The sequence below is a fragment of the Camelus dromedarius genome, chromosome 6, assembly GCF_036321535.1.
Source record: "Camelus dromedarius isolate mCamDro1 chromosome 6, mCamDro1.pat, whole genome shotgun sequence".
NCBI classification, from domain to species: Eukaryota; Metazoa; Chordata; class Mammalia; order Artiodactyla; family Camelidae; genus Camelus; species Camelus dromedarius.
This window is the reverse complement of record NC_087441.1, coordinates 43,947,254-43,973,908: the sequence shown is the minus strand read 5'-3', so window position 1 is coordinate 43,973,908 and position 26,655 is coordinate 43,947,254. Positions and strand designations below refer to the sequence as shown.

Sequence of the window (26,655 nt, the reverse complement as noted above, 5' to 3'; positions counted from 1 at the left end):
CCTGTTTTGCAAAATTTGTGATATTACTTTGCGTTGTCTTTGTGTTATGTTGACAGATGTATCCTGCATCAATAGGAGGCCAACATAATAAAGATGGTGATATGATGGGGATAGTTCTAGGAGTTACGGACACATTTGTGCATACAAAATTGAACTTCTGTAGCTTACACTTTAATAGAGAGAGGTAGACAATAAATAAATAAATAGAGAGAGGTAGACAGATATAATGGAGAAGAATAAAGCAGGGTAAGGGGAAAGTAGAAAAATTGAGCAGAGACCTGAAAGGAGAGAGCAGTCATGTGGATATCCTGAGAAAGGACATTCCACGAGGAAGGAACAGTAAGTGCAGAGACCCTAAAGCAGGATTGTCTTTTGGTGAATTCCAGGAATAACAAGTGAGCCTGTGAGGCTGGAGTAAAGTGAGCACAGGCACAGGGCTAGTTGAAGACAGAAGTTGTTAGAGGTAGGGGACAGATTATGGAGGGTAAATTCTCAACCAGTTAGATTCAAACTTCTTCATTTTATAATAGCAATTTTGTAATTCCATCTTTACTGAAATATAATTCATAGATGATATATAACTTCCTTAAAAATTTCAAAATATAACTTGAATACCCTAATTAGAGAAAATTTATTTATAACATGTTTGATATGTAAATTAAACATGTACCGATAACATGTTTTTATTAGTAAATGCCCAGGTGGGACAATACAGGAAGACAAAAACACCCTATAAAACTACCCTAGGGAACTATACTTTCTGAGAACAACTTGGTAATGAGCTGTGGTGTGGGCCTTTGTTAGGCATTTACCCTGAATGGAGAAGCTGGAGGATTTAGAGTGAAGGAGTAACATAATCTGACTAATATTTTAAAAGAATCATATTGGTCTCTGTGTGGAGTGAGGTTGTGGGTAGACAAGGGCAGAAGCCAGGAGACCACGTAAGAGGCTATTGTAATAATCCAGGTGTGAGATAAGTTGGCCTGAGGTGATAACGAAAGAGGACTTGAGAAGTGGTTGAACTCTGGGTGTACATAGAAGGTAGAGGATTTGCTGATGGATTGGATATACAACGTGAAAGAAAGAGGAGTGAAGGAAAACTTTGGCAATTTTCACCTGAACAAGTGTAAGGGTGGGATTGTGGTTGATTTAAAGAAAGCTAGAAGGAGTCTTTGGGGAAGGGGAGATCAGGGGTTACTTTTTTGGATATATTAAGTTTAAGATATCTGTTAGACATCCTGGGAGAAAAGATGTCGAGTTAAAACTCACATATATAAATCCCTAGAGTTCAGGGGAGAGGTCCAGACTAGAAAATTGTTATATATATTTGTTTAGGTGGTGGAGTTATACAAAAGATAGACTACCAGTGATTCACTAGTGGAGATGAGATTTTTATGTTCATTAAATTGGGGGATGAATTTAATAAGGTTATAATATTGACTGACATAGATTATAAGACTTTAGAAGATTTGAGCCCTGCCACTTAGTTTTGTTTTCTCTGCAGCCCCTAACCATATCCATCTGGCTACATATCTAATTAGGTTTGCTAAATAAAGAAGGAGTGTTTCTCCTAAGTTTGGACCCAGAAGATCAGGTCTTTTGAGTTAATAAAAAAGAGTTGGACTCTCTCTTACTTTAAGGTTTTTAGTAGTGTTAACTTACGTAGAAATTTTAATTTGTTCAGATGGGATAAAGTCAGTATTTTGGAAGGAAAAAAATTTTGTTATGCATTCTAACCTCTATACTATAAATATTACTTTTATTAATTTTTGATTATTAAAATTATTAATCATACAGCACTAGTATAATCTTCATAAAATTGGTGTTAAAATGGCTGGTGTGACCTTAATGTAGTTTCTACAATATAATAATTACTTGCATTATCCTGAATGTTCATTTGATTTTCTTGTAGGAAGATTTGGAAACTGGAGTTCACCTTGACCCTGCTGTCAAAGAGGTTCAGTATAATCCTACCTACGAGACCATGTTTGCTCCTGAGGTAAGAAAACATGTTATATTTGTGAGTGTCCTTTGCTAAAGTATATAAATTATACATAGATAGATAAACAGTTGGTGAACTTCCCAAAGTTTTCTCACAGAAGTATACTATTTAAACATTTAGAAAATGTATCTGGTTATGTCAATTATATCTCAATTTTAAAAAAGAAAAATATATCCTTCTATTCTTCAAAAGTTTAAATAGTATGCTTTTGTGAGAATACTTTTAAAACTCCACTACTGTTTATCCCCCAACATTACAACTGTCTGATGGCATGAAACTATATCTTTTAAAAAATGGAACGTTAAAATATCTTACTCTTAGATGCAAACTTAGTTAACATCTTCCTCTTAGAGTTGATAAAGGAGTATTACACAATCATAAGGGGAAAAATTTTGGTTTATTATGAAACATCTAGTTACAAATGCTGCTGTGTTAAATGCTAAAAAAGGTGCCATACTGACGTGGTTGCGGCTCAAAAATAATCACACTGTTTATTGCTTGCTCTGAGTCAGACACCTTCTGGATTCTTTCTTCTCATTATTATAGATGGTGATGGAAGCATTTAAAAAGATGAGGAAGAAAAAAACCAGAAACAGTGGAAATTGTCTATTTAGGAAAGTCTTTGTAGAAGATTAGATTTCCAGATATTTTGCCTTTAAAAAGAGAAAAAGAATGCCCAATTGACAAAATACAGATGTCAGAAAAAGTCATTATTAAAAAAAATGATAATAAGGTCTCTAAAGTAGCAGAATGTTTAAGAGCCCTTTAAAGATGGAGATGAGGAGCTATCTCTTACTGCATCCTAGTGGAGAAACAAGTACTTTTTCATACTTTTTATTTTGTAGCTTATACTCATTGTCCTTTTTGTTGATATATCAGAGTCACAGAGCTATTTCGTATAATTTTCCTGCTTAGGTAATGGAAATGTGTGGCACAGTGAAGGATGTCAGTGCTAGTGTTTATTAGATAGTACTCTGGCTGTTCTCTGAGTGTACAGTAAGCAAAAATCTCATTCTCATGCTCTGAGACTGTGGCACATTTTTAAATTTTATACCATTATTTCTTAAATCCTTATAACCTGTCAAACTAGAGGCTGTTTTATTACCCTTGGTACATTTTAGCTGGCATGTTAAAGAGGGCTAGTACATTATGTATATGCTGCGTGATTTTTTTTAAATGTAAAGTTCTTTTAGCCACTGAATTTAGAAAATGAGAAAATTTGGAAGTGGCATGGTATATGACATTCCTATGTCAGTGTATTTTCTCTGAAGTCTATTTTTCTTAAATTTTTAGATCTTGTGTAATAGCTAATATATTGCTATGTAATTAGTTTTTGAAACTTTCAAGAAAAATTCAAAAGGTCAAAAGATATTGTGGTGCTCTTGATAACACAGTAGGTTTATCATTCTCTTTGGGGGATTATCAATTCTTTAATTTTCTGGGAGTTTTTTCCCCCATATTAGGGAGCCTCACTTAAATATATAAACTAGTTTATGTCAGGAACCTTTCAGTGTTTACTGTCAACAATTTAAGAAAAGAATGGTAAGACTGAAAAGCGAAGAAAATGATAATTTTTCCTGGTTGTCGAATGAATTGTCTGTGATGTAACCAAATTATTAACTTTGAACTTTATAACTCGGGTCTGTATAACTTGGCAAAGTCTAGAAAGATGTTACTAGGGACTTTGCTAGGTGAAATTCAGGTTCCCATATTTGGGATTCCATCATTAGAAACAAGATCTAATCCCTCCCCTAAAGCTAGTAGTTTACCAGAAGGGATGTGCTAAGTGTTTGGGTTTTCTTTTTTTAAAGACAGAGACCAGAATTTGTCCTCTAAAGCACAAGTCAAGTTTAAGAAGAGATTGTATCTGATAAAAAAAAATTCTATGAAATAGTAGTATTTTAAATGAGCAATACAGTCCAGGTTAAGAACATGAGATGTAGGATTAACCAGACGACTTACTAGCTCTTGTGTGACCTTGGATTATCTTAGTTTTTTAGTTTTTTCATAGGTGAAATGAAGATAATTTCTACTTCACCAGGTTATAGGAGATAATATAAGGTTATAAGGTTATAACTGAGATAATATGTGAAGTGATTAGGAAACTCTCTAGCACAGAGTAAGCATTTAATAAGTGATAGCCTTTATTGTTATTTATATTAATATTATTGGCATTGATGGCTAGGTAGGCTTTTATGAGGAAAGATTCCAGGCAGAAGGGAGCAGCATGAGCCAAATCATGAAGGATGTAAAGAACGGAATGTTTTAGTCATTATCAGTAGGGGAGAAGGGTTGTAAGGGGCCAGGGTGTAAAGACTTTTGTTTGATTTAGTAGATGATAAATAGATTTCTAAGGTCCTTTCTGGGAGAGTGGCATAATCAAAGCTGAATTTTTAGGAAGATTAATTTGGTAAGGCTTTGCATGATGGAAAAGGACGGGGATAGAGACTGAGATAAAACTACCATTTATTACATTATGCCTGGTACCACACTGAGGGATTTTGTATACCATGTCTCCTTTAGCTCTCACTACAACCCTATGAAGTAGGTACTTTTATCCCTTTTATAGTGAGGAATTCAACTGTCAGCTTAAAATGCCAGCAGGTGACATATTTGGGGATTTGTGTCCAGATCATCCTTAACAATCACTCCATAACTAGAAGATCATCTTGGAGGACATTGTGTAGTTTGCGGGTACACCTCCCATTTAATTCAGTAAATTAAAGAATTAACTATTTTATTTTATAAACTATTGTTTCTCCCTCCCAACCAAGGAACTTTCCTAGTTGGTCTACCTTGTATAAACTTTCTCAAATTATAGATAGAACCTAAAGACATAATAGCCATTGTTCTAGTCTAGTGATTTTCTTCATTTTACTCAATCCTTTTGAATCTGCTTAGAGAAAAGCATATTTGTTAGCTTCTCTAGGCTCATTTATAGCCTATAAGCATCATAGAGAATTTCAGACTCCTTAAAATACTACTTCTAAGAATCGAAAAAATATAAAAGTTTAGAGGGGAAAAATGCCAGTTACTGTTTAAAATCTGGGTGTAAGGGTCCCTATAAATTTTAGTGTTAGAATGAACTTTAGAAATCATATAGGTCAGCTCTTTTATTTTACAGATGAGGAAACTGAGGCCCAAGGTCATAGAACCACTAGTAAAATATGCTATAGTAATATTTAAACTGTGCTTATGTGTTACAAGATTAAGGTATTCTGCCAAAAATAAGTGAATTGTGATGCTCTTTTCCAAAATTGTAGAAGATAATTAATCAGTAGACTCTTTTCACCTTAAAATTTGTTTGTAAATATCTTATACATTGATTACTGCAATAAATATTAATGAAAAACTTAACAGCAATCTAAGTATAATATGGTTGTTTGTTCAATAACTTGGAGTTCTTTTTTTTAGTGTGTGAACTTATAGTTAGGATTTCATGTAGTCAATTTTTATTCATATGTTAATTCCTGAGATGTTAAGATATACTGCTAAGGCATCAACTTTCAAGTACTCTACCTGCTGAAGACTTGAGAGCCACTCCCTTATAGTATGTGGGTTTCTTAGATTTATCAATCAGTCTTAAATTGAAAATACTTTTTTTTAAGTTTATAAATAAATCACTACTTCACTCAAATGACAGATGTAAGGTTACTTACCTCAGAAACTTTTTTTTTGGTGCAGTGATCTGAATTAATATTTACACATATATTTTATATGGGAGATTTACAGTTATAATTGACTATAATATACTTCACTATTGTCTTAGCTAAGAACTATTACCTAATTGGAACTCATATCTAATTAACTTGAATATATATTTTTTAAAATCACTTGAATATATATTTACACTTAAAAATTAACTACCTAAAGTTGAAAAGAAGTATTTTGAAATCAGTTTTGTGTTGTTTTTAAATATACATTGTTTTGTTTTTTAATGGTTAACCCAGAATTAAGAGTTACATATTCACACAGACCAGGAACATCTGGTAAACATCTTTTGAGTAATTGATAAGAGCTAAGTCCTGCTGAATAACATTCTCTGCTTTTCTCTGTTGACATTTAATGTCTTTGAGGTTAGCTCCAATACCTGCCAGTAACCAGAAAGTTAAGATGAGCCAGAAGTAGATGGATCCTACTGCCAGGCAGCTTCCGATATCAGTGGAAGATTTTTTTTTTTTTTTTTTTGGTCTCAGTTTAAATATCTACAAAACATAAGCACATTTAAATTTTCACACTGTGTTAGGAATAGCACCATATGTAAGATATACTTGTTAAAATATATGGATCTATATTCTTATAGAAATCAAAGTTCTTAACACTGAGAATTTTTCTTTACAAGATGGAGCCAGTTTTATATGAATGGCCTGTAGAAGAATTTTTCTCTTTTTGTAAAATCTTAATAAAATTAGACTATGGAAATTGTACTTTCCTTTTTTAAATTGGAAATTATAAGCATAACGATTGGTAATTTATTGTATGTGATAGGAGTAGCAGTATGGGCAATAGGGATTTTTATCATTTTAGAATTTTTTACCCCCAGAAATATCACATGCTGCTTTGCAGATGGTAGCTGACTATAGCAATTAGAGCATCTAGGAAACTTAAGTCGTTTTATTAGCTTTAATTTTATGGATGTTCTTCTTTTTGTAACAAATTTCATGACTGAATGTAACTTCCAACTTTCAGAACTCTAGATTTTTTCCCCCTTATTTTTGCCCATCATTATAGCAAGAACTAATATGGGCTGCATTCTCGTGTACTGTATTATAATTTAGGATAAATAGTAATAAAAGCTTTATATATAAATTTGACATTTTAAGATTGAATAATTTTAAACCTAGAAATGGAAGTTGTCAATAGAAAGGAAGATTATAATACTTTATTTTCTTCTAAATCAGAAAACATTATAAGACAGATCTAACATTTAAATTCAGATTTTTGTGCATAGTATAATGCTGATTTCAGAGAAGATAGCATTCTGATTAAGGAAAGATCAATCATTTATATTTATGGCTTGGGAAATGTAACATAGGAAAGATGGTTTCTAAAGGTAGTAACCTAAGATGTTCTGATGTCGAAATATTTCATCATGACAGTAGACCTTCCAGAATTCAAATAAAAATACCCTAATTCCACTGTTTCCAAAGTGGAAGTTCATTTTATTCTTTATTTAAAACTGAAAAGAGTTGATTTTCCCAATACCTTTTGTAATAGTATTAAATCAGTTATTTACTCTAAGCAGGTAAAATATGTCATTTTGACTTTTTCCTTCATTTCTAACATGAGGAGAATACCTCTCTAACTTTCCAGAATTTTTGTACAGATCAAATTAGTTAACATTTGGAAAACCATTCTAGAAACTCAGAGCATTGTAAACAGATAACAGTGGTACTATTTTGTGTAAGCCTTTCACAGTGTGACTTTTTCAGAGTGGGGAAATTTTATTTACATTTATAATGTCTTTTCCTAGGGGCTTTTTCAAGCACTTTATTTTTTTTTTTCTTTTTGTGCCATGATTTTTTTTAATTGAGGTATAGTTGAATTACAGTGTGTCAGCAATTTACTTTAATTTCCTATCTTTTATTTATTTTCCTATCTTCTGCCCCCAGTGAGATTCTGATTAATCTTTTCTTCATTTGTGCTTTCTATATGCCAGGTACGATAGTAAGTATTGAGGATTCTAAGTCTCCACCTTTGAGAGATACCAAAGAAAGTCATCAGAAATCCCCCATATCATGGATTAGACAAAACTATGATGAGTCTCAGTTATCTCAAGCAACGCTGTCAAATAAGAACTTCCTGCAGTGATGGAAATGTAATAGCCAATAATTGTATGTGGCTATTGAGTTCTTGAAATGTGGCTAATATGACCAAATAACTGAGTGTTTTATTTTAATTAATTTAAGTTTAAATAGCTACACATAGACTCGGGTGAGCTGGTTCCTCTGCTGGCCTAGTGGCTGACAGTGTTAATCCGCCATAGTCCAGTTGTACTGAACCATGTGAGATGAATGTGTTCTCAAATAGGTTAATCAGCCCCTGAAGATTTAGAGTTGAAAATATATTGTGCAATAATTCAGCTCATTCTAGCTTTATAGGCTGAGAATTTGTGTTTTTTTTTTTTTTTTCTTGCAACATTGCAGTTTGGACCAGAAAATCCCTTTAGGACACAGCAAATGGCTGCCCCTAGAAATATGCTTTCTGGATATGCTGAACCAGCTCATATCAATGATTTTATGTTTGAACAGCAAAGAAGAACTTTTGCCACATATGGTAAGGTGATAATGAGAGTTTCAAGTTAGACCTTATTAGAAGTGATGTGTGTAATGTTTGTGTGTGTGTGTGTCAATCTATCTTATTTTCTGGATTTTTGAATTTGTTAATCTGTATTCCTTAAAAGGTGAGTGTATTTTCTTATACACATGTATAAATAGTTATACAAATGGGAAGGTAAATAATATTTTTAACTGTCATTCTAAATCCGCTCTCATTTCTGAGTACTGAAAATGTTCTGTGGTCTTAAAAACAATGTTCTCTGTTGTACTTTTTAATGAACACTTATTATTGAATGCCTGTATGTACAGATTGCTGTTGAACTTGGTAAATAACAGGAAAGTGTTGAGATTACATTTTTAATCTTAAACACTAGTTGAATTTATTTCTCATATCTTATCTCTAAAAAGTTTTCTGTTCATCACTGAGGGACATCAGGAAATAGAACAGCTACAAATTCATTGTGTAAAATAATTACATCCTATCAGTGGTGGGATTTGAGAAAGTTAACATACATTTAAGGCTGGGAATCCCCTCTAAAAGAAGATGGTCTTTATAATAATGTCCTTGTTGATGGGTCCACAGATCATACATCCTGATCATTTATATCAGAATTGTCCATATTTGATGGCACCTTTTTTTTCTCTTCCTATAATCCACATCTATAGGTTGACAGACACATTGATCACTGTCTACTTTGAAGAGTTTTTTGGTAGAATTGGGTGAGCAAAGACTGAGAATGTTTTTAGACTGTTGTAGTTATGATCTTCTTTATGAATTAATTACTTACGCTGTTTCTTTCCCAAAAGAATAGCTGAAAAAGAAAACTTTGAATTTTCTTACAACATTTAATAATTACATTTTTAGACATCAGCAACATTGCCTCTCTTATTTTCCTTTAGTTTTCTTTGCAGTTAGAATTCTAATACCTCCTCCTTTTATTTCTTACAGAATTTTTCTTAAGTTCTAAATAAATTTTTCTGTCCTATCTGCCATTAATTTCCATTATTATAAGATAGAATCAAAAAAAGGTTAAGAAAGCAGTGTCATATGAAATGTTATGTATTCAGTGATGCTTTTTGGTTTTTGTTTTTGTTTTGTGTTTTTTAGGGGGGTATTTAGGTTTGTTTATTGTTTGTTTGTTTATTTATTTATTTATTTGAGGTACTGAGTATTGAACCTAGGACTTCGTGCATGCTAAGCATGCACTCTACCACTGAGCTATGCCCTCCTCCCTTCAGTGATACTTTTTAATAACAGTTATTTTCAGTAAAAAACAATGTATAAACAAATTTTTAAACATTTAGGGAAGAGAAGAAAGTTTACCGATAATCCCACTATACTAATCTATTCTTAGCATTACGAACTAAGCCTTTTTTATTATACATATATGTATTACAGAACTATAATTCTTCTAAGCTGAAAATTTTGCAACTTACTTTTTTAGTCAATATTCTATCATATAAGCATGTTTACTTTATAATCTCAAAGTTTATCATTTTTAAGAGCTGTAATATCCATTTATGGTTTATATCACAATTTATATGATTATTCTAATAGTGGAAACTTCTTTTTTCTAGTTTCTAGTGAGTAATGCAGACTGATTCACTGTGAATTAATTTAGAGGTTTAGTACAAATAGTCTTATTTATCCACAATATATACTTGGAAACTGGCTGTAAAAAAGATTGTCATATATGAGATCATATTTCACCATAGCAGGGTTATAATTAACTTAACAGTGTGCCAAAAGTCATAGCAAAGACTGTATACCTCTAAAATCACCTAGAAGAGTTCAGTGATACTTCCAATCCAATAAAATGGTTATCAGTGTACTGCACCTGTTACTTGTATAAGGTATCCCATGTAAATCTAAAGTATATATGTGGTACATAAAAATCAACTCTTTTGCATCATGAATTTATTGTATTCTATCCTATAATGAAACGGACTTTTAAAGACTTTGCTTGTTTTTTTAGACTTTAAAAGGGAGTATTTTTTGCTTCTTCGATTAAGAGGGGCAAATACTTTTACGTGGTATTTCATGATTGTTCATGTGGGTTGTAGGCTATAGACTGATAAATAATCCAGCTCTCTCATGAATATGTTGGATTATTATTAAAACTGATTTTATCAAACATTTATCATTCTAGTACCCCCAGTTGAAGAAAAACTGATTTGAGTTAATATAGACTTCCTTTCCTGCAGTTCCCATAGACCATTGAAGACCAATGTAGCTACATACTCTAGTTGTAGGAGTGTATTCACATGCTAGTGGATATCCTTCTCTTATCAAAGAAATATAAATCATGATTTATGAGGTAGAAATATACTGTTTTTAAACTGAGAGTGAAGACTGTCTTTACTGAGAATGGCATTTTCAAAATAATAGCTAGATTTTATGTAATTCTTCTATTTATTTTTTAAATTATTTAATGGTTTATATAATATGATAAACTAAGCCATGTATTATCTGTTACCAAAAAGAAAACAATTTCTAAACTTCTGAATGTATGATGTATGTATGTTTTTCAGCTCTTAGAAAATTTAAGACTAAAATTTGATATTTTGGCCTAAGAGGCTATTAGTAATATAATGTCAGTATGCTCGACTCGTCTATTTTACTAAAGTCATTCACAATCCAGCCTGAGATCTGGGTTCATTATTCTAAATAGAAACAAAGCTCAGGAAAGAAAGATTGGTCCTAAGTTAAAGAAACATTTTCAATATCTGGGAAGGAAAATTTTAAATGAGTAAATGTGTATAGAATTAAAATGAATTGAAAGTGGTAAAAATGGAATCAATAATTTGTACTTTTTCCTTTCAGGTTATGCATTGGACCCTTCATTAGATAATCATCAAGTATCTGCTAAGTATATTGGTTCTGTAGAAGAAGCTGAAAAAAATCAAGGTAATTTATTAGAAATAATTAATATCAAATATATATATACTGTACTTACTGTCTTACAGATTGACTTTAGACAGTAGGAAAAAACTAGTATTTATCTCTTGATTTTTTTTTTTTTAAGTTCAAACAATAGAATGATATAGTTTAGAGGAGTGTGTAGAGCTATCAGTTTAGGGCTTGCTTTTGCCACTTACTATGTGTGCAGTCTTGTAGGGGAGATAGTTACACCTCTTTGGTGGGGAGGCTGTTGAGTTCTTGGCACAGTGTCAACCCTCCAGAAATCATTCAAGAAATTAAAATTAATATATAGCTAATTTTAGCAGTTTATTTCTCAACACTAATGTCAAGCTCCATTTTAACAGCAGAAAAAAATCTCATTTTGCATGTCTGTAGAAACTGTCTTTGAAGGGCTGCTTTGAAGGCTGAGTTTAAATTTGTATTTTAAAATATACGGTAGCACTCATATTCATTTTGTACTTAACATAAGATAAGGCATCATACTTTAAATGCTAACTTGCCACAAAGCTCATCAGCCCATTGAATCTTACCCACAAAATGCTCATTAGAAAAAAAATGCTGTTTGTAGGCGGGTACTTAGTAGCTGTAGAGCCTATGTGATCAAGCTGCCTTTGGTTTATGACCTAGATTCTTGTTAAAGTAGAATTATAGCAAGGTTTTGTTATAACACAGCATAAAAGAAACTGATTTGAATTAATATAGGTAAGCTTTTTTCTTTGTTAGAAAGACCTTTATAATCCACATCTGAGCTAGATTCTCAGTTAACAGTTAAATTATGACTATGACTTCCATAAATCTTTATTTTTCCAATTTAATGTCTACACACAACAGACCACCTCCTACTGATCAAATGAGAATCCCAACCAGAAGTCTCCTCTTTTCTGTTTTCTTCTTACTAGTAAGATTTATGATAATAGAGTTCAAGTTTAGATTGAGATCTCTTGGAAGAAATACCAACCTTGTGAAACCTTGTTTAATTTATATTGTTGCATTATAAGTGAAACAAAGAAAAGTTATAACTACTTAATATAATTTACTCTAATTCAGCTTTTAAATGAGAAATACCAACTTATTCTTGCTTCAGAGGTAACTTTTATCATTATTTAGCAATATTAAATTGCTGTGTTTCTTTCAAGAAATGGTAAAATCTACTGATAAAGGTCAGTGTTTAATTAAAAAGACTGTGTACCATTGCAGGATTACAGAGCTGGGTCTTTTTTCACAGAATATGCTAAATATTGCAGTGGAGGAAAGCTGCTTTGCCCAGAAGGTTGAATCTCTTTGTATAGCATGAGTTGATATATCTGGATTCATATAGGTTTTATTTTGTATTTTTAAATAAATCTTTGGTCATTTGAACAAACATCTTTCTTTAACTATATAAAGTAAAATTATATATATTTGTAAGATATATATATATTGCTATTTCTTTAGAAAATATGCATATTTGTGATCACCATTTTTTTGTTTTTAATGTAGGTTTAACTGTATTTGAAACTGGTCAGAAGAAAATAGAAAAGAGGAAAAAATTCAAAGAAAATGATGCATCTAATATTGATGGTTTCTTGGGACCGTGGGCAAAATATGTGGATGAAAAAGATGTAGCCAAACCTTCAGAAGTAAGCTTTGATGTTTTTCATTGGCAATTCAAGTGTATGCCATGTCTCTTCGAAGGATATATATATTAATAAACTTGAAGTTTCCTTAGAGAACTGATTGACTGCTCAGAATTTCTCTGCCTTGGTTGACTGAGAAAATACAGTAAGACCCCTTTGTTTTTCTTTGGACTATTTTTTGGTTTATATTTTTTCTGATTTATTCCTTCTATATTTTTAAATTAAAATACAGTATTGAACAATTTTTAATAGAAATCACCTTTGTAATGCTATTAAGGTGCCATGGTAGCTGCTCTTCTGACACCAGACATTTAGATAGTAATTACAGAATTAATCTCTGTGATTTTAGAATTGATGGTGGGTTTTATATATTTATTAATTTATTTAAAATTTTTAATGAAGTAATAGATCTATTTTTTTTAAATAATACTATGAAGCTTATAAAGTAAAACTATAAAACCCTACCTTGCCCTTCTCTACTTCCTAATCATACTATCTCTATGAGCCAGTCACTGTTCTAGGTCTTAGGGATGCAGCAGTGGACAAGATCAAGAAAATCCTATCCTAGCTTCTCACATCTGTATATCTCAGTAATACACATATGCTGCTATTTATTTTGACTTCTTTGTTATTGTAAAGATTTACTACTTCTCCTGCTCCTCCCGTAAAAGTTGAGTCACAGATCTACAGTCATTGCGGATATCTTTATGATTATGTAAAAGCTGTTTACTGAAGAACAGCATCGTGTTAAATTTACTGTCCTTTCTGGCACTAGATTTTCTGATTGTCCCATCCTTTCACTTGCATAATTAGCATAATACATTGTTACTTTCTAGGTGTTCCAGAAGGGTAGGTTTTGTACCAACTGAGTTTAAAAGTTTTAACTAGTAGCTACTGTTATGTTTCATGCCATTTTGTAATCTGCCGAAGAGTTGAGATTGTTGTCCTAGGAGACATACCTGCAGCTATTGCTTCACCAAAAAGGGCACGTCATTATAAAGAATTTATGACCAGCATTGACCATGATGGGGTTCTAGATCATCCATTTTAAAGTTCACTCTTTAATTTCCTTAGGAAGAACAAAAAGAGTTGGATGAAATCACAGCAAAGAGGCAGAAAAAAGGCAAACAGGAAGAAGAGAAACCTGGGGAGGAAAAGACGATCTTACATGGTATATATTTTTTTTATGCCCCTTCATTTTTATGATAAAACTTTCAGATATTTACTCTGTTCTCTGTTCATATAATATCAACTGCCTTTACTAATCAGCTGCCAGAATTCATTACAGTAAGAATTATATTGGACAATTTGAATCACAAAGAAATTACAGCAAATTCTTCTATGTTCTAATAAGAGATAGCCACAGATGATTTTTTGAAGTGCTAATGAATTTTTTTTAAATGGTAGATAAAGGAGAAACCTAAATTGTCCACAATCTGTTCTTTCCTAAAATAAAGTTGACTCTTTTTGGTATATAAATAGTGCCCCCAGTCATTTTAACCTTTGTTTTTAACCCAAGCCAAATATTCTCCAGGTATCATCACAGTTCATAACTGTTACTAAATTATACTTTAAAAAACAAACTTTGTTTTTCATGTAAATAGATTGGAGATTAAGACTCATATTGGAGGGAAAGTATAGCTCAGTGGTTAGAGTACATGCTTAGCATGCAGGAGGTCCTGTTTTAATCCCCAGTACCTCTATTAAAATAACTAAATAAATAAACCTAATTACTTCCTCCCCAAAAAATAAAAAAATAATAAAAAATAAAAAGACACATTTTGATTAGTGGAAAGAAATGCATATTCACCAAAATAAATTATAAATATTCCAGAATCTACTTGGCTCATTAATAATTAGTTATATTGGGGAAATTAAGTGGTGATTATCAAAGAATAAAGAATAATTCAGTTTTGATAGTGTTGATTATTCTAATGTTATATCACTTATAAAGTATATAGGTTTTGTGAGGTCATTATTTTGTTTCTTAAGCTCCAACTTTATTTCTAAGGAGTCTGTTTGAGTACTTATTCTGCAGCATGCTGCTAGATGCTTTATGTATATTATGTCATTTAATTCTGACATGTGACTTTATTGTAAAATCTGTGTTGAAAGTAGGAAAGGGAATGGAAAAGGAACCTGGAAGGGCATAAATGAGGAAAGCAGGCAAAAGGATAGTTGATATTGTTTTGTTTTGTTTTAACTTCCTTATCCTGTTTTGCTTCTAATTCTTTGCCAGTGAGTCACAAGACCCAAGTATTATCTTTTCTTCCATTGCTGTAATTATTACTATAGTGGAGTCTTTTGTATATACCACTGAAATGTATAACTGGGTAAAGGAAGTAAGGTCTTACTTAAAGATCTGATAGTCTCTGGATATTTAGGAATTCCAAAATACTCATCTAATTGTAAATAGTAGCAGTGATTTCAGGCAGCTAAATTTTAGCTGACTCTTGGTCTCAACATCATTAGCGTATTAGTACCTAAGCCTAATATGGGATGATATCCCTATGAGTAAAATGCTTGTTATTTGAAGAATATAGAGTTCATGACCATGGCTTGTATTTGTTCACAGATTTCTTTTGCTTTCTTGTTTCAGTTAAAGAAATGTATGACTACCAAGGCAGGTCCTATCTTCACATACCTCAGGATGTTGGTGTTAATCTGCGGTCAACTGTGCCACCTGAGAAGTGTTACCTTCCCAAAAAACAAATACATGTGTGGTCTGGACACACAAAGGTAAGCAAATTGGTTGTTTCTGTTTGTTGTATTGTATAATAGTGAAGCCAACATAAATTTTCAGCTATTGATGTGGGACATCCAGTATTTTCTGGTAAAGCTGTAGGGAAGTCAAGATAGAGCAGGGAATTCAAATTGAAGATAAACCGGAATCAGATTGTGGAGGTACCCACACAAACCAGTCACAAATGACTACTCAGTCTTCAAGGTCATCTGGATCGGTGACATAAGCTTTCATGATTCAGTGTTCTATCCCCAGATGGCAGCCACAGCCCTTCCCTCCAGGTTCCTGCTATAATCTGCTTCCTCCTGGGCACCAAGTCAATAAGTGATGGGCTGGTACTGGCACCAAAGCCTCAATAACTTTGCCTTAGCTCTTGGGGTTATCACACTTCAAAGAAGATCAGATGCTCCCTGGTTTATAAACTGTGGTAACACTTAAACTAACGCTGAGATAAGACACTTGAAAACTTTGATGTTGATATTCTTTGTCATCTGCACCGTTCCAGCTGATCATTTCTAGCTCTTAGCAAAGAGCAAAGGGACTGAGTAAAAGAGGGAAGAGGAGTGAGGGCATTAGCAACATGATTGACTAAGAATTCCCCTGGGTGAGGAAGTCAATAATAAAGGTTAAAAAAAATCTTGAAGAGCTTAGTGTCAATAAGGGCTTCTCTTACAATACTAATGAAGGTTATTCTGGGGCATGATTTTTAGAATGAAGAAAAGTAGTAAATTAGGTGACGTGTGTTTCCCTTCTGTTTAACTTTATCTGATATTTTGAATGCTTCTGATTGATAATTGTAATATCTTTTTACAGGGTGTCAGTGCAGTCAGATTATTCCCTCTCTCTGGCCATTTGTTGCTGTCTTGTTCCATGGACTGTAAAATTAAGGTGAGTTTTCAGTAACAGAGTAGAAGTGCTACAAAGCTAGTGCTTTGGTTAAATCTATTTGGTTAATTATAAATAAATCTGAGTTTGTTAGGCAATTAGAGGATAATTATCTTCTCTTAGGCCCTGTCAATGCAGCAATTTAGGAACTGCTTCCAAACATGTTGATTCAGATATGCTCTGTGGTCCAACTGGCTAGACTCTTTGTAAGCTTAGACAGCTGATTAGAACATAATCACTTTGGCTTTAGACACAAATATTTCATCACTAATAATGCATTTTTATAGAGGTTTTGGATAATGTAACTGAGTTCATTTGTTTCTCAGTACCTTAAAAGTAGAGAGGACATATGATTAAAGTCCCATTTTTAGAGAGTAAATAATGCGATTCACCCTTCTACAGCCAGTAGGAGAAATGCCCCAAGCCTCTCCTCCCACTTGTGGTCTTGAGAAGCTCCACCTTTAACCGACGCTTAGCTATAGAGTGTGTGGTAGAAGAAACTCAGTTGCCAATACATGTCAAGTTGAATATGGAAAAGCCTTTTAAAAACTTAAATCTGTATCTTTTTGGTGTCTTGTTTCCGGATCATTATAGTGATCAATAAATATCAACCCTATAGTGCTCTTGAGACTTGGAAAGTTTACTGATGAAAATTTTATTCTTTGTAAATAATTCATGGATAGTTAAAAAAAAAAAAAGGCAACTTTTTTTGATGAGAGCAACCATTTAGGCATTTGCCTGTACGTAGTGACTTATATGACAGACCAACAGTTTGGAATAAAAACCCTTATTTCCTTTAACCTCTACTTCGTACAAACTATAAGTTCTATTTAGAAGCAATTAAAAAAGCATAAAATTCAAATTAGTCCATGTCTGTAGACATTTACCTATTATTTGCAACAGAATGTGGATAAAAAGTTATTAAGGGGATCATTTCATTATGATGTAAACGATTGTTGTTGAGGCAGGTGCAAGGTGTTCTGGTTTCATAGAAGAAGCTTACCCCAATAGGAAGGTGACTAAGCTAGGGTAATAGGAGCATAGGGAGTAGAATATGTCTGAGAGGAGTGAACAGAATGAATCTCATGGTATGTGCTGAAAACTACAGGTTTTGTGATAGCTGGAGTATAGAATCCAAGAGGCACAGAATGACTGCAATCATAAGGGAGGGACCAGATCCTGCAGGTCCTTTTCTGGTATCCTTGGGAACTGAAACTTTATCCTGTGGGCTTTGGGTGGCCAGGCAGTGCTTTCTATTTTAGAGCACTAGCAACACTGTTAAGGCTTGGATTTGAGGCAGGCAAGAATAAAGATAGTTTCGAAGCTATTGTATGTATTCACTTTAGATGTGATAAGAATTATGAGCCTGTTACATTTTAGTCTGGGTCATCATTTTCATAATAGCTTTTATAATACTGAATACTTCAGAAAAGTTTAAAAAAAAACCTATCAGTACCAAAATGTTATAAACATGGCAGTTTTAATAACATTAAAGAATTTTAAATGTAGTTCAGAGTATTATGTAAGTAGAAACTTTTCATCATAGAAAATATATTGAATACAGAAAAGAAGAAAATGAAAACCACCTGTATAAGCTCCATCTAAATTCTCTTGATTTCAAAGTTTAGTTTTAAAGTGTATGTGTGTGTGTGTGTGTGTAGTCCAAATAGTGCAACACAGACTAGCAGCACCAAGCAGTATGTTTAATGACATGTAATGCCTTTGTTTAAATCCTCTGTACACACAGTTATGCACACACATGGCTGGCATATGACTTTTGTTATTGATTGAAAGTTGTCATTTTATCGAAGTCTTGTATTAAATTTAATATTTCTGTGTAATTTTTTTTCTCCAGCTATGGGAGGTTTATGGAGACAGGCGCTGTCTGCGAACATTTATTGGTAATACTTCTTTTCTCTCTGGCTATAAATCTGTTTGAAAAGACTTTTTAAACTAAGATAAATCATTGACAGTAATTTTACTACCCTGATATGAAGGAAAGTTTTCATAGACTTGAGCTGAGTCTTGAAGGAGGGGTAAATCTCCCCACATAGACAAAGAGAATTAGGAAGAGAGAGCAGCAGAAGCTAAAGCAGAAGTGGTATGAGAAAACACGTTGCTTTGGGGGAACCTCTTGTACTTCAGAATCGTTAAACATGTGGAATATGGTGAAAGATGAAAGTGGAGAAAAGCAGCGGAGGGGGCAGAGTGTGGGAGACCTTCAGACTATCCTGGGGGCCTTGGGAAGCCAACCACCGAACAGCTCTTTAAGGAAAGCAGCATGATCAGCTTTGAAGTTCACAAAGATCACCATGGCAATACAGAAGATGCTTTGGTGAGACAGGCTTGGAGGCAAGAAAATGAATTACAAGGTTATTTCCTTGGTGTGGATTAGAGCTGATGAAAGCGTGAATTAAAGCAGCAGAGATGGAGAGGAAAGAACGATCAAGAGTTAAAACCAGTTGGACTTAGTAACTGGAAATGAGTGGTAAGAGTGAGGCAGGAACCTAGAGTGACTCCCAGGTGGCTGGATGAATGGTGGTACAGTTCACCATAAGAGGATGGTGAGGTTTCAGACTCATTGAATTTGAGCTGCCTTTGGGATATTGAGATGAAAATGTCCAGTAGCAACTAGATAGCCAGATGTTGAGCTCTGAAGAGAGGTTGGGAATTGGCAACAAAAGCAGATAAAAGGATAAGACTGAGAGAACTCCTTGAGGGAAAGAAGGCCAAAAAGAGGGCAGCTTTGTAGTAGACTAGCCCTGTTAGTAGATAACAGTTTATTCTTTGTTAGATTTTGTGTGAAGGCTGGTTACATTCCAAATTAAACTAAATCACATTGAAGACCCTTTGTGTGAATTGTAGTGACTCTGTTTTTAGATTTCAGTGGGAGTTCGTTCTGCAGTGCTTTGTTATGATTTTAGGGCCTCACCACACAAATAAATACTGCCCAAGATGCTGGGGCAGCCTAAAGGACGACTTGTGGGAAGGCTCTCAACAGCATCTAGAGAACGAAATGTCTCCTGCTATGTAGGGGATTTGGTCCCTATCTGTCTCTGCTGCCCTAACAGACAGTTTTTCAGTGGAAAACTGAAAATTTCCTGCTTAGAAAGATGATAGCAGCTCTGACTGGGACTCCTGCTGTAGGAAAGAATGCCTAACTGCCATAGTACATTCTGCGTGACTAGAGTTCATCACTGGTGATGGTACAGGGCTTCTGTGTGCGGCTGACAGTTTGTGTCATGCACATTTTGCACAACTGTACTTGGCAGTCTTGGTCACGGTGAGATGGTTTTTTAAAAAGGGAAATTTGTGCTTTCATTTAGCCACATTTTATTTGTTCCTGAACTTTCAGAAGAGTTGATTGGTCTGGCAAGATTGATTTCCAAGCAAAGCATCTTAAAATTAATTTATTGTCAAAAGCCATTTTGACTAAACAGTAGTTAGTATTTGTTTTCAAAAAGATTTAGTCTCAGATTCTGAGTCCATTTCTATGAAATTTGGTAATGTGGTCACAAATATACAATTATTGAACAAAGGCTACAATTTTCATGAACTTCAGGTTTAGGTCACATTCTTTTCACCTCCAGCTTGGCAAGTAATCTGAGAAGGAACCTTCAAAATGTCTCCTTTGTTGGCAATAATTGGCCTATTATGTTTCCTTAAATTCTTGGCTGTTCAGTCATCAGCTGGATGTATTACATATTAAGAGAGTGCCATGACAGACTTTAAAAAAAAAAAAGTTAGATCTTTTCTCTTGGTTCTTTCCTAACTGTTAGACATCAGAATCACCTGAGGAGATTTTCAAAGATGGGGAAGAAAACCACCTACATTCCCAAGCCCACATATTCTGAGTCAGTAAATCAGGAGGTGGGGTTCCAGTGATTTTGACTCAGTGTGCCTTGAAAAATACTCTTTAATGCTATTTCTCTTATGTTGCTTATATTTTAAAAGAAGATACTTCACCTCACCTCCATTTCTATTGTCTCTGCCTTTAGGTCACAGTAAAGCTGTTAGGGACATCTGCTTTAATACTGCAGGGACACAGTTCCTCAGCGCAGCTTATGACAGGTATCTTAAGCTCTGGGACACTGAGACAGGTAAGAGCTCACTTACACTAACACATATTTATCTTATAAATTACCATTTTTAAATGAAACAATGTGATTGATCTGTGACAAAATGTTACCTCCTCTAACTGCTGATTCTCATATCATTGACTATTAGCTAATACCACAAAATGTAGAGTTGAAACTCAGCTATATACGTAGCTTTTTCACTATGAAACTATAAAAGTTTGTTTCCATCAAATACAATTGATAAAGCAAAAGTATTGATAGAAAAGGAAATTTGAAAATTTCCAAAGACTGTTTAATTGATCTTTTTGTTCCCCTACATCACCTAGCACACTGCATTGCACATAATAGAAGCATAATAAATGTCTAATGAACAGAATTCAATTTAATTGTCCCAGCTGGTTAAAATGTAGCTCTGAACTTCCATGGGCAGATGGTTTTATATATTCACATATTAATGTCAGTACATTGTGGCTAGTATAATTTTACATAATTAGAGAACCATCTTTCATCTTACCAATTTTCAAGAGTCAAGATAATAGCTAATAGTTATTGAACACTTTACCAGGCATTGTACTAAGCACTTACATGTAGTATCTCATTCAACCTTTAAAATACCACTGTGAGAAAAATACTATTATTTATTATTAAAAATTATATATAAATTGTAGATGAGGAAATCAAGACATAACAAGGTATCTTTTCCAGGGTCACACAGCTGGTAATGTCTGAATTAGGTTCAAACCAGTCTCTCTCTAATGCCAAAACCCATACTCTTAACCTCTTTGGCAGTGGTCCTCAACTCTAGCTGCATACTGTAATCACCTGGAGAGCTTTGTCTATTCTGCAATTGATGATACAGATTTATTTTTGAAAATACTTTTAATCATCAAAAATCTTTGAAAAGGAACAGTGTAGTTTACTGTAAAGAACAAATAGGCTGCCCTTCAAAATACATTAAGTAGATGATCTCTAGATCTTAACTTAACCTCAGGATTGTCTTTAAGTGGTCAGATTCATTTTACCTACTTTAACTTGGGTCTTTGGTTTCAGGACAGTGTATATCAAGGTTTACAAACAGAAAAGTACCCTATTGTGTGAAATTTAATCCTGATGAAGATAAGCAAAATCTCTTTGTGGCTGGGATGTCTGATAAAAAGATTGTGCAAGTAAGTCTTTTGACAATATTTTTATTAAGATTCCTGAGCTTTATGTTGTATCAGAGAATGGAATAAGGAATATTAACTTGTTTAATGTTTGTTACTTTTAGGGACTGCTAATACTCTATTCTTAGCAAAAAACTAAATTTATAAAAACATGATGTTGGAGATATTTTTTCCTTCTTCACTTTCCATAATTATGATCTTTGTTTTCATAAACGTGTTCCACTGCTATCTCTGACCCTTTCTCTTATTTGATATACAGTGGGACATTCGAAGTGGAGAAATTGTGCAGGAGTATGATCGGCATTTGGGAGCTGTCAACACCATTGTTTTTGTCGATGAGAATAGGAGATTTGTGAGCACATCTGATGACAAAAGCCTAAGAGTTTGGGAATGGTGAGTTTTTATCATCGCAAATCTGATTTATATCAAGCAAACAATTTAAATTTTGTAGCCAAAGACAAAGCCTGATAATATGCAACCATCTTTGCAATCTGAATATTTTTACAACTATGATCTCTGGCCCATCAAACTGTTTTAACTATTCAAGTATCCAGAATACGAAAATAAAAATTTAAACATGCTACTTTTTATAGTCCTTGGATAATCTATCTAAAGGATATGTATTTTGAGTCACTTTTCTTGCAATAGTGAAAAGTTTGTGTAGTGCTGTCTTACATGCTTTATTAGGTATCTTATCTTTGCAAAATAACTGACAAAAAGCAGGGGTCACAAATGTATATACTGTATTGCTTATGCTAGGAACTGAGCCTAAGATCCTGGCCTTAGAACCAACCCAATAAAATATTTTAAGATCTCTTAATTTTTTTAATGTCTGCATTTTGATTATTCAATACTGAACTGCCCCATGTCCTCACCCTTGTGTCCTACTGTTCATAGCCCATTATGGTAGGAAACAAATGTTTTACTTGTACAGTATAATCAGAATATATTGGTTAATTTTGCTTTCCTAGAGAATGACACTTTTCTAAAGTGAAGAAATACTAAAGTTAATTTCACTGAGTATCATTGATCATACTTTATAATTGATTTTCCAAAGCAATGCATAATAATCTTTTTGTTAGAATGAATATTTGTTTTCATAGTCAGTTATAAAGCACAGCTCAACTATGGTTATAGCCTAGCAGTGGCTAGAAAGTGTCTTCCCACCCCCAGAAGTTCTTCTCCTTTAGGAAGTAAGAAGCCTTGAACTACAGGCAATAGTTTCCTCCTGAAACTGAGTCTGTCTGGGGGTGAGCAGATCCCTAACCATTGTCAGGACAGTTTGGGTTACTGAAGATTTGATGTGATTTAACTGCAGTTTCTCCCATACTCACTGCCAGTACACCCCTCCAAATTACCCCCAATTAATGGAGAGTTGACTATATTTTAAATGTAGTCTTAACATCATTCTTAAGGTCATTGTTTGAGACTGTATTATAACTAAGATCTCTCCTACTTGAGAAATGATGTTATATGCAGAGAACATCTGGTTCTCTGCATATAACATGTGGACATCAAGTTTTATATAAGCCAATTTAGACCACTTGCACAACAAACTAGATAGTTTAGCATAACTATAGCTGTTTTGTTTTGTTTGTCTTTAACAGTTTGATTATGCTTAAACTTTCAGATGTTTCTACCTTCATATGATATTTCAGCTCCATTTTAAAATGTGTTGCCGTATAAAAGAAATGGGTAAATAAATGATGCACCAATTATAGGGCTTTTAGAACGTGTGTGTTTTCTAAATTACAGCATTGGTCAGCAAAATATTTTGATTAAAGAGTTTGATGTTAGCATTTTTTTTTTCTTCTCAGAGCTTAAGAAATATTCCTAAGAGTCATAATATAATTTCATTATGAATGATGACATCCTATAGATTTCAGTTTACTTCTCACTTGCTACTGGAGCTTTCCTAACCAGTCCTGACATGATATTAGATGCTTCTTCTCTGTCATCTCTGCAGCCCTTTGCTTCCCACAGCCTTTTAGTGCTAATTTTTTCCTCTTCCCTGACAAGTTCCTAACCATGTGTCAGTCATCCTCTCTTATTTGTCCCCAGCATCAGCACAGGGTATGGCATGTAGTATGCACTGAATGTCTAAGGAAATCATTATTGCCATAATTATTAATGAAGTTACATTATTGAGCTCTTTCTATGTGCCAGGCACACTAAGCATTTTACATGAACTGTTTCATTTAATGGGCAAGTAATCTTATAAGATAGGTGCGTCTGCTATCCCTATTTTATAGATAAGGGAACTGAGATTGGTTAAGTAACTGGCCCAAGGTTCCACAAGACATGAAAGATCCAGAATTCAAACTTAGATCAGACTGATTCCAAAGTTTTTTTTTCCTTTTTTCTTTTTTTTTTCCAGCTTTATTGAGGTATAAATGGCAAATAAAATTGTAATGTTTTTAAAGTGTACAACATAATGATTTGATATACATTATGCATTAATTAGCCCTTTCACACTGAGTTAATTAACATATCTGTCACCTCACATATTTACTTTTTTGTTTGATGAGAACACTTAGGTTCTAGTCTCTTAGGAAATTTCAGTTATACAATACAGTGTTATCAACTATAGTCACCATGGTATACAGTTGAACCTCAGGCCTTACTCATCTTCTAACTAAAAGTTTGTACCCTTTTACTAGCTTTGCTTAATTCTCTACCCACCCCAACACCCACCCACCCCATTCTACTCTATTTTTATGAGTCTGACTTTTTTTTTTTAAAGACCACACACGTAAGTGATACCATGCAGTATTTTTCTCTCTTATTTATTTCACTTAGCATAACACCCTCCAGGTTTATCCAAAGGAAACTTGGGTTTCCTTAAACAATACAATACAAACTAAGACCATTATAAACAGTTTTAGAGGAGAAGAGAAGATTGTAGTTAGATGTTGAGCATCCTGTGGTATTCTAATTGCCTAAATTCATGAGGTATCATAGTCATGTTTTCTCCCAAAGGCATTTATTTTCGTTAAAATATTTTTAAAAGAAACTTTTACAGAGGTTGAGACTACTGTTTATCTTTAAAATTTCATAGACTTTTGTTAGGTTTTTTTTTTTTTTTTGGATGATTTCATTTCCAGACTGAAGATTAATTGTAACATAAGTTACTGGCTTATTATACTGATTTGCAATTATTTAATTATTATTTATTAAATATAACTGCGCCTGACAGACATTTTTACTAGCAGTTATGAAGTTCGTAGGGAATTCAGATTCTTGTTCTAGAGCTCAGGGTACCACAAGTCTTTGAAATAAGTGATCTATTTGAATGTTTCTGCTTACTTTTAGTAAAACATTGGTTGATATGAACGATGGTAAATTTATTTTTTAATGATCTTATGTTTTAATTCATGTTATAAAATTATCAGCCACCAATAATATGAGGAAAGAAAAACAATAGAACTGAGGGCTCTTCTCAATACATATGAGTCATTCTGAATGTCAATGTTCACTGGTACCTTAGAGGTATAAGGGGTTGGAGATTTGATAAATGATACTGCTCCCCAGGTTATACCTGAAAATGTTTTCCTCTAACGAGACTCCGATAGAGGTTTTTTCCAGTCATTTGCTTCTTCTGGGTAGATAGATGGATAGAGAAAATTCTTAATTAAAGGCAAATTATTATTGTTGTTACTATTGTTATTTTCAAATTAATCAGTCTTTGAACTTGAACCATAGTTTGAAATTGAAATTGCTGCTTTATATTTTGTATTATCAAATTACATTTCCAAAACATTACTCTATAAAAAAATATTTCTGATGTCACATGAAAAGCAGCAAGACAAAAATCCTTCAGAATTACTAAAAAAATTTTTATCGTGGAGAATATTAAGAACAAAAAGAACTTAACTTTGGATGGATCTAGATTTAGGTGACCGGTTTTAGATTTTTGTTTTATCCTTTGTATCACTCACATGAGAATTTTTAAAATGCTTTTTCTCCTACATCATACACATTTGGAATACTTTACATGTAAAATGAAAATAGAAGATGTCCAGGTACCAAGTACTTAATCTAATTTCTGGATGGGCTTGACCTGCTCCCAGATCCCTGTATGGCTTTGCCTCCCATCCATTTGCATTGCTGAAGGCTCTTTAGCACTCTCACCTGCTTGCAGAGTAACAAGTTAAGGTTGACTGGCAGGTAAAATAAAAATATTTCCTGTAGGCTTGCCTCAGACATCTTGCTTCTGCCTACCACGGTATATTTTTACATGAGTTCATTATTAAAGAACTCTTAGTAACAGATTTTTTTTTTAACACTAAGGCCAAAGTTTAAATCAAATAGAGACAGAAAACTAAATCACTGACACTTATAATTATCCTGGAAAGTCATTTGGAAAGTAAAAGATTTATAGTAGGCAATAGAATGTCATTTTGTGATTTTGCTTCCTTTAGGACGTTTCATGAAAGCTTTATTAAATATCTAATTTCAAGAGTATCTCTTTTGTTTCAGAGACTATTATTCTAACAGTACTTTAAAAAACTACTCTGATAAGCTGTTTTTAATTTTTAGGGATATACCTGTGGATTTCAAGTATATAGCTGAACCCAGTATGCACTCAATGCCTGCAGTGACTTTGTCTCCAAATGGTGAGTTAGTAGATAGAATGTGTTTTTAAATGAGCTTCTAAGATACAGTGTGATTTCTAGATTGAAAAGAACCTTGGCCATTCCCGCCTAGGGGAGGTCTGTCACAGTGCCATACTTGTATAAGGAAATCTTTTCAGTATTAGAAATAATCACTCATTTATTTTTATGTGCGTCATGTCATCCATTCTTTTTTTTTTTTAATTAAAAATAAAAGAACCAATGATTTGTAACCAGCATTGACCAAGCATCTAAGGGTTTCGATTAGAGAATCGGGTTTTTTTGTTTGTTTGTTATTTTAATAATTATCCTTCCAACAGAATCATGTTCAAAAACCCATTTAGTGATTTATT

General features: G+C 33.4%; 1 protein-coding gene across 2 annotated transcripts in view; it reads left to right on the top strand.

Moving 5' to 3' along the window:
• The window catches only part of CDC40 (cell division cycle 40), a 44,406-nt gene that overhangs the window by 13,518 nt on the left and 4,233 nt on the right, over nt 1-26,655 (top strand). For both annotated transcript variants that reach the window (XM_010989591.3, XM_064486786.1), the window contains exons 2-13: nt 1,913-1,999; nt 8,149-8,278; nt 11,105-11,188; nt 12,683-12,822; nt 13,894-13,990; nt 15,419-15,558; nt 16,376-16,450; nt 18,303-18,348; nt 20,446-20,547; nt 21,577-21,692; nt 21,949-22,082; nt 26,229-26,305. In XM_010989591.3, the coding sequence (XP_010987893.1) occupies nt 1,913-1,999; nt 8,149-8,278; nt 11,105-11,188; nt 12,683-12,822; nt 13,894-13,990; nt 15,419-15,558; nt 16,376-16,450; nt 18,303-18,348; nt 20,446-20,547; nt 21,577-21,692; nt 21,949-22,082; nt 26,229-26,305 (1,228 nt within the window). The remainder of the gene's footprint in view (nt 1-1,912; nt 2,000-8,148; nt 8,279-11,104; nt 11,189-12,682; nt 12,823-13,893; nt 13,991-15,418; nt 15,559-16,375; nt 16,451-18,302; nt 18,349-20,445; nt 20,548-21,576; nt 21,693-21,948; nt 22,083-26,228; nt 26,306-26,655) is intronic.